Below are 8,560 nucleotides of genomic sequence, written 5' to 3' on the forward strand. Positions count from 1 at the left end.
CGTTGTTTCAGTTCGGTTCACCTCCGTCTGAGCCTTCCAGCAAGAGTCATCAGGCAGTGGTAGGGCTTGCACAAGCCTCATCTTGTGTATGGCTGTGTGCTGTATGACCACATCAGTCACAGTTGGGACTGATGAAAACGGGGTTTGGAGAGAGGATCTGAAGGGATAGTTCAGAGATAAGAGTGCTTATTTAGCCCGGTGGTGGTGGTGGTGGCGAACACCTTTGATCCCAGCACTTGGGAGGCAGAGGCAGGCAGATCTCTGAGGCCAGCCTGGTCTTCAGGGCGAGGTCCAGGACAGTCAGGGCTACACAGAGAAACCCTGTCTCAACAACAAAAAGTGCTTATTTGGCATGCCTAAGGCCCTTGGGTTCAATCCTTAACACTGCTTTTTATGTTAGTTTGGTGGGTTGGATTTTTTTGAGAAAGGGTCATGCTCTCAGGCTGGCTTTGAACTGGACAGCAATCCTTTGGCCGCATCCTCTTGAGTGCTGGAGTTACAGGTGTGTACCATGATGTTCAACTCCCAGCTTTAAGAAAAAAAAAAAAAAAAAGGTCTGGGAATGGGTGTTCTGAGTCATCAAGAGTACCAGGTCAGGCAATCAGACTAGAGAAGCAGGTCTTCGGCAGGGATCCAGTGGAGCCTCGTAAAATCACCTGGAGGGGTGGGTTAACAGCTAAGAACGCACACTGCTCTTGCAGAGGACCGAAATTTGGTTCCTGGCACCAACGTTAGGCAGCTTTCACAGCCTTTGACTCCAGCTCCAGGGGCTCTGGCGTCTGGAGACTTGGAAGGCACCTGCACTCGAGTGCACATACTCACACGCAGAGACACACACACATTAATTAAAAAGAAATCTTAAAGTACTCTTTAGAGAGTAAATCTAGGCAAGTGGTTCTTACCTTGTGGGTCAAGACCCCTTTGGAGATTGAACGACCCTTTCACAGAGGTCACCTAAGACCATCAGAAAATAGGTGTTTACATTACGATTCATAACAGTAGCAAAATTACAGTTATGAAGTAGCAATGAAAATAATTTTATGGTTGGGGGTCACCACAGCAGGAGGAAGTGTATTAAAGGGTCGCAGCATGAGGAAGGTTGAGAGCCACTGTGCTGGGTGTCTTTTTGAGGTACCAGTGCCAAGCTGGGGAGATGGCTCAGTGGGTGAGAGAAACTGGTCACAAAGACATGAATTTGAGTTCCCGGCACCCAGGTGAAAAAGTGAGGTAGGGCTGCACACACATCTGGAGCCCCAGCTCTGTGGGTGAAGAAGACAAGAGGCTTACCGGGGCCTCGCTCCAGGTTCAGTGAGAGACCCCTGTCTCGAGGGAGTAAGGTGGAAATCGATAGAGCAGGACTCCCAGCATCCTCCACTGGCTTCTGCACATGGGCACGCATGTGTGCCCATACACAGATAAAAATGCCAGCGCCCAACTGGCTTCAGCAGCTTAGTCAGTATAGTGGGTGGACAGCATTGTCTGAGAGCTTTCTGGGTGATGGTGATGTGTACCCAGGATTGAAAATTACCAGGCTCAATAGTGGGAGTGAATGTCACTGCCCTGCTCTCTGTGTGTGTAGAAACTGGAGGAGTAGTCTTGGACTGAATAAAAGGGTTTTGCTTCTAGTCGGGACCATTAGGTAGCCTGCTTACCTAGCATGTGTGAGACCTTAGGTTCAACCCACAGCACTACAAAAATAAAAAACAGAAAAGACTATCATTTTTCTTGTTTTTTTGAGACAAGGTCTCTCTAAGTAGTCCTGGCTGATCTGGAAGTTGCTATATAGACCAGGCTGGCCTCGAACTCAGAGAGCCTCCTGAATGTTGGGATTAAAGGCATGCGCTACCAGCTGGGCAGTGGTGGTGCACACCTTTGATCCCAACAGAGGCAGAGGCGGGTGGATCTCTGGTGATTAGCAACACAATACATTCCCTTTGCTTCCGTTGCTTTGGGTTTTTATTTAAATTTTTATTTTTAGTTATGTATATCTGTGGAGGGGTATGTGCACATTGAGTTGCAGTGTCCACAAAGGCCAGAGAGGGTGTTGGATGGCCTGGAGCTGGAGTTATAGGTGGTTATGAGCCATTCAGTGTAAGAACTGGGAACTGAACTCAGGGCCTCTGCAAGAGAGCAGTACAGCCTTTAATCCCAGCACTCGGGAGGCAGAGCCAGGCGGATCTCTGTGAGTTCGAGGCCAGCCTGGACTACCACGTGAGTCCCAGGAAAGGCGCAAAGCTACACAGAGAAACCCTGTCTCGAAAAACCAAAAAAAAAAAAAAAAGAGAGCAGTACATGCTCTTAACTGCTGAGCTGAACCATCTCTGCAGCCCCAAAGTTTTCATCAAATATAATAACAACAATAATAATAACAACAACAAAATAATGGTTGGCACTGGCATGCTGAAGCACATCTGTATTCCCAGGACTCAAGAATCAGAGGCAACAAATGTGAGGCTAGCCTGATCTACATGGGCGGATTCTATCTCAAGAAAACAAAATCCTGTTATGGCTTGGGAATGTAACTCAGTTGGTAAAGTGCTTGAGTTCTGCAGAAGTAGCATCATCAAAAATTCAAGGTCATCACCAGCTACATTATAAGAGTTCTTGAGGCTAGCCTGGGCTACATGAACTGAGGAAAGCGCTTGAACAAAACTAAAAAGTCACCAGATGGTGGTTGTGCAAACTTTTAAATCCCAGCACTCAGGGGGCAGAGGCAAATGGATCTCTCTGAGTTCGAGGCCATCCTGGTCTGCAAAGTGAGTTCCAGAACAGCCAAGGCTAAACAGAGAAACCTTGTCTTGAAAAGAAAAAAACAAAAACAAAAAACAAGCAAAACAAAACAAAAAAACAAAAACAAAACTAAAAAGCCAGAGAGCACATGGATACAGCTCAGAGCCCAGAAGCTCAAAGAGAAAGAAACTTGGGCTGAGAGACCAAGATGTCATTCTCAGCTCTTGTCCCACATGCAGTTTCACCAGCCCAAACTGTTCCAACACCTGGACAGGTCTGAGCTGTGTTTTTATTAGGGGTGTGGTCACTTCAAAGTCCCACATCCACCCCAGCAGGACAGAAAAGCTAAAGAGAGCCTGGGTGGGTTGAGGCTTCAGTGAACAGTCCTGCCTATCCTAGAAGCCCTACACCCCTGCATAACATCAGTGTATACATCATGAGGAAAGACCTGGGTGGCTGTGGGGGGGAGAACAGTGGCCCCACAGCATCCCCACACAGACATTTAGGCAAGAAGGCAAGTTAAGCAACATCTCTTTACTCAGCAATGAGGACTCTGCCCTGAGGGACGAGTCCCCCGTGTCCCATCCCTCTCCACGTTCCTAAGGGCTTGGATGAATTAACATGCGGCTTTTACCAAAGTGGACAAGGAAATAAGATGCTGCCATTTGGGGTTCAAAAAGCCTCTCACCATCTTAAGAGAAGCACTGTGTACCCTGAGAACAACGGAAACCTTTGAGTACTGGATTCAAGGCACTCTCCCTTTGGGCTCAGTGTGTGGGGTCCCTGCACACAGTGCAATGAGATCTCAGAGTGCCCCCTCTTTCCTGCCCACAGAGGGAGGGTGGCTGCTCAGCTCCTGTCACTAGTGCACCTCTCTATCTGCTCAGGGGGATGACAGAAGATCCCTCCAGTCTGTGTAGAAGCTGCTTTTGCAAGTCTTCCTCTAATATCTTCCACCAAAAGTAGTTCTCGCCCCGAATCTTTGGGGGCTCATCTTGGATTCCCGGGTTCCGAAAAGCCACCGTCACTAGCACATTCAGGCAGATACCATCCATGTGGTCTTTGCCCAGGTGTTGCAGTCCAAGCAACCCCTTGGTCTCCACTGCCAAATTGTGCATAGTCAGACACTCCTGTAGCAGCCGCAGGGTGGCCACCTTGATGCCACCCCTTTGCTCCATCGGGGTGAAGCCACAGGCAGTGATGGGCAGGTGAGGTGTCCCCACTGTGCCCACCAACACCCATACTGCCTGGACTGTTGTAAAGGTGGCCACCAGCCGCTGGCAGACCACACTGCAGGGAAGCTCCTGAGGCAGAATGAGAGGGTGCATGGCTTGTTGGCAGAATTTGGCACCCAGCTCCACCAAGTGCAGAACGTCATAGGCTCTAAGTGGAGCGGGCAGAGAGACCCGTGGGTACCAGGCAGCCTGTAGGGACTCAGCATCTGCATCCTTGGAAGTCTTGAGAACTCCACCTAGGGCAGATTTGGAGGAAGAGGAGAGGGTCCGTCAATAGGAAAAGTGTTGAGTCCGAGAGAGTAAATGGCCACCCAAGCATTCCAGGGGGAAGACGCCCCCCACCCCCACCCAAGCTCTTAGACTGTAATAGGTCAATGGCAATTTGCAGAAGCCACAGTATGGCTGGCTCAGGAGGACAAACTGAGAAAGTGCTCGAATGCCACCGGATGGGCTGTACCTGTGGGTCGAGCAAGGAATACAAAACGGATCCAGGAGGCACCCCTCTCCTCCACAGACAGCAGTGTCACTGGTTCACAGAGCAGCCCAGCCTCCTCCTTCACCTCCCGCTGCATCGCCTCCACGATGGTCTCCCCAGCTTCCATTCTCCCTGCAGGGAGGTACCAGGTTCCCCGGCACTCTCTCTTGGCTTCCTGGATCATCAACACCTCATCCTGCGAGGGGAAACAAAACACTCTTCACTCCTACCCAGCCAGTGGTGGGGCTTCAGAAAAGCAGCCCCCTAGCTGGATGGTGGCCCAAAGTTCCCTTCTTGGTAGACACCTTCAAAGATGCTGGATCCTCGGGAGCCGGACCCTGGTGTGGTTGAGTGCCGCCGTGGCCGCCTCCTCTTTGCTGTAGCTCAACTTTGGATTCAGAGGGATCTCTGTTGTAGGAAAGGGCTGAGGTCCCTGGGCGTTGCTCCAAGGAGGCCCTATCCTGAAGGTTGTCACCACTCCAATACTGACTCCTATCTACGCCACCGTGTTGCTCCCTTCCTCTTAGGACTTACAGCTTGTGTGGGTCCCTACTCTAGGGTCTAAGCTTTGAAACTCAGCTCCGCCCCCATACCACCTACCCCTACTCGGCCAGGATGTTTTTACGTTGACTTGTACAGAGATGATCACAAAAAAAGAACTCCCAGGGGGTCAGATGCCTGCCTGTAAGCTCCCCATTACTATCCGTGGAGCCGGGAGAGTCTAGGAAACCCCCCAGGACGCCAGGCACCTGGTAAGGAAGGCGGTATTACTACAGGCCTCTCCTAGTGGAGGCGAGGTCTAGTGGATGAGACAAACCGCCCCGGGGCCTCGGCTTTTCCCTCTGTGTTACAGTCTACAAGGACGATCTCCGCTCAGCGGCTAGTGTCAGAGTGCTTTGCAACACTGGGAAGCGCCACGCACAGGCAGCGGCCGTTGGCTCGCCTGTTCCCACCAGGGCTGGCGGCGCGCTCCCGAGACCAGCTGAAGGCCGGCGGCCGGACGCTCACCTGCTCGTTGAGGAACACGGCCAGCACCACGTAGCAGACATTCTTCCGCAGCCGCACGGGCGACAGCGGCTTGCCAGGCGGCTCCGAGTCACAGCTCTGCACCAGCAACCCCTTGCCCCCCAGCACGGTGGCCAGCGCCCCCGCCAGGCCTTCCGAGGCCATCAAGTCTCTCCAGGGAGGTGGCAAGCCGGGACCTGCCAGACCCCCGGAGGCAGGCGGCGGGGACCAGAGCTGCGGTGGGCGGCTGAGCCCCTCGCCCCCTCCCCTGCCTTGAGGGCCAAGGCTAACGCGGAACCTCCACGAGAGACCGGGCTGCTGATAGGCTGCGCGTCACCACGGCCTGCCCGGATTGGCCAGCTCACGGCGGTTACCGAGGGGGCGGGGCTCCGGGGACCCTCCCTCTGTCCCCCGCCTCTCCCGGGTTTCAGCCGCTAGTCGCTCACTCCTCACTCTCCCCCAGCTCTTAGCTAATTCACCTAGCACGCACACGTCCGCGCGGGTTCCGACGGTGATGTCATCCTGCCTGTAGGGTGCTGCTGAACACCACCGCGACCAGGGTCGGTGGCGTCACTCGGCCCATGACACTACGGAAGCCCAGGCTCCGCAGTTAGCTCCCGCTGTCCAGCTTTTATCATAGACAAACTAGAGAAGTGCTGGAGACCCATAGGCCCCAAATAACTTTCTGACATCGTTAAAATGGTCTGAACGGCCGGGCGGTGGTGGCGCACGCCTTTAATCCCAGCACTCAGGGAGGCAGAGGCCAGGCGGATCTTTGTGAGTTTGAGGCCAGCCTGGTCTACAGAGCGAGACCCAGGAAAGGCACACAACTACACAGAGAAACCCTGTCTCAAAACAAAAAACAAAAAACAAACAAACAAAAATGGTCTGAACGTCGTGTGGCGGGAGTGGGGGGGTGGGGGTGGGGGAGAGACGGGACGGGACATAACGTTGCCTTGGAGATTCTGATCTGTATAGATCGATGGACACAGACATTTAAAAAGTCAGCTGCAAATCACAGGCTAAAGGATTGGTTTGGGCAAAAGAAGTGATTGACAAGGCTCAGAGGAGAGATGGGACAGGGCTGGTATAGTCAAGGTGGAACGAGACTAGGGATGAAGGAAAGGGATTGGGGGATGAAAAAGCTTGGAGACGGCCTTCATCAAATTCCCCCTGCTCAATGCATTTGCCATGTAGTTCCAAGGCTTCTGCTGCAGACTGCATCCTCAGAGGGCAGGGGTGGTGCCCTCCTACCCAGCATGCAGGGCCTGGCCATGGGGAACAGGGTGTGGGTTGTTTTGGCCAGCTCCCGTTTCTCTCCCAGCCTGACCTTTCCTCCTCTGAGCTTCTTTAACCTCGGCTCAGGACAGGAAGGCAGGGCCAGCTGGGAGGAATCCACAAAGCAGGCCAAGTCTGGGCTCCTCACCCCATCCTAGCTCCCTTTCCTGCTCCCTCCTGCTGGCTCTGTCTACCTCCTTTGGGGGACAGTGGCTTGGTGGTGCTGACGGAGCTCTGGAGTTGAAGCCAGCCAGCCAGCCAGCCACTGCTGGCTGCCTCACTCGGTGCCCTGGGTGGCCTCAATTTCCCCGTCTGTAGAGTAGGTCTGTAACAACCCTCCTTGTCCCTGGTTGTTGAGAAGCCAAGATGGCCTGGGAGGAGCTGTGTGGGCTGTCTGAGCTCAGTCACCAGGCAGCCCACCTATTCTCCAGTTAGGCAGACAAAGCCATAGCATTTGTTGCTACACAAAGGCCAACCCATAGAGCCCCTGTGAAACCGCGGAATGTAGCTCAGTGGTAGAGAATTTACCTAGCATGCATAAGGCCCTGGGTTCGATACTCAGCACCACAAACAAAAACTTCTATGCTCCTTGGACTTCACTCCCACAGGACCGGTCATCTAGCCTTTTTTTTTTTTTTTTTTTTTTTAAATATGGAACGCTTCACGAATTTGCGTGTCATCCTTGCGCAGGGGCCATGCTAATCTTCTCTGTATCGTTCCAATTTTAGTATATGTGCTGCCGAAGCGAGCACTCATCTAGCCTTTTTGCCTGATGCTGATGCCAATTGCAAACTCCCTGGAGACTCCTCTATCTGAGGTGGGACCCACCTAGTGGCCCACAGTATTTTGAGGCACTTGAACACTGCTTGCTTGAGGCCATTGAAAAACCTCCCATGGTCATTGGCAGAGAGGCAAAATCAGGCCTCAGGGTACAGATCCACTTGCTAAAGCTCTCTCCTCCTTTACTTCCCCTTCCTCCCCTCTCCTCTCTCCTTCTCCCCTCCTCTCCTCTCCTCTCTTCTCCTCTCATCACTCTTTGTTTAGATCTTTCAGTTCCTCAGTTTTCCCATCTGTGAAGTGGAGGCAGCACTGGTCATACACTCCATTCTGCCTCCCAGGGATGATTTGGGAGAGGGTGAGGTCATGTCTGGGCAGGCTGGGATTGCTGCAGAGGCGTCCTAAGATAAACAGCAGACAGCCTAACTGCCTGGAAGAGCAAAGGCTACCACAACCGCAGTTCCATTCCCCCATTATCATGGGGGGGAAGGGGAAAACACTCGTCTGCTGTGGAGGGCCTAATTGCCTCGTCACACGCCACACTGAAGCAATAGAACACTGAAAGCCCCTTGTAAACACAGAAGGCATTTGAAGAGGGCACAGCCCTTCCCAGAGTGCCTGGGGAGGCAAACGAAAAGGTTGGGATTCTCAAGACCTTGGGGGGAAAAGCAGTGGTCAGACAGGTGAGTCCTGGACAGAAAGGGGATCGTGAGACAGGGAAGGAAACTGAGATAGACCCCCTTCCAAGTTTGTCTTCTCTGACGGGGGGGGGGAAACATTCCTGGAGTGGGCAGCCGTGGACAAGCACAGTCTGACTAGTACAGCTCTCCCAGCACCCACGGGAGCAGGATGACCTTGTGAGCAGAGAGTTCTGAGGCAGGCAGAGTCAGGTACACTGGGACAGGGCTGGGCAGGCAGGATGAGGCAAGGGTGTCTGGGATGCTAGCGTCCCTTACAATGTAGCAAATCCTGTGTCCCAACAAAGAAGAGATCCATAGAAGGGCAGTAGGAGGATGGGCCTTGGGGCTCCACTACTAACTCCTTGAAAGACTTTGGAATC

The 8,560-nt window shown here is 52.9% G+C and overlaps 1 protein-coding gene and 1 non-coding gene across 3 annotated transcripts; both read right to left on the minus strand.

Moving 5' to 3' along the window:
- Positions 1-3,249: 3,249 nt before the first annotated feature.
- Positions 3,250-5,749, minus strand: Nudt18 (nudix hydrolase 18). 2 transcript variants are annotated; one of them, XM_059274346.1, is made up of 3 exons: positions 5,449-5,749; positions 4,423-4,636; positions 3,250-4,201 (listed from the first exon to the last, which is right to left on the minus strand). In XM_059274346.1, exons 1-3 carry the CDS (start codon positions 5,608-5,610, stop codon positions 3,606-3,608), a joined length of 972 nt encoding a protein of 323 aa, XP_059130329.1. In that variant the 5' UTR covers positions 5,611-5,749; the 3' UTR covers positions 3,250-3,605. The 2 variants fall into 2 exon arrangements, with proteins under 2 accessions (XP_059130329.1, XP_059130330.1); XM_059274347.1 differs by lacking the exon at positions 5,449-5,749 and adding an exon at positions 4,746-5,356.
- Positions 5,750-7,368: 1,619 nt separating this feature from the next.
- LOC131920232 (U6 spliceosomal RNA) lies at positions 7,369-7,475 on the minus strand. Its single transcript, XR_009381578.1, has one exon. It is a non-coding gene; the product is annotated as a U6 spliceosomal RNA (small nuclear RNA).
- Positions 7,476-8,560: the final 1,085 nt, after the last annotated feature.

This window comes from Peromyscus eremicus, chromosome 9 (genome assembly GCF_949786415.1).
Source record: "Peromyscus eremicus chromosome 9, PerEre_H2_v1, whole genome shotgun sequence".
NCBI classification, from domain to species: Eukaryota; Metazoa; Chordata; class Mammalia; order Rodentia; family Cricetidae; genus Peromyscus; species Peromyscus eremicus.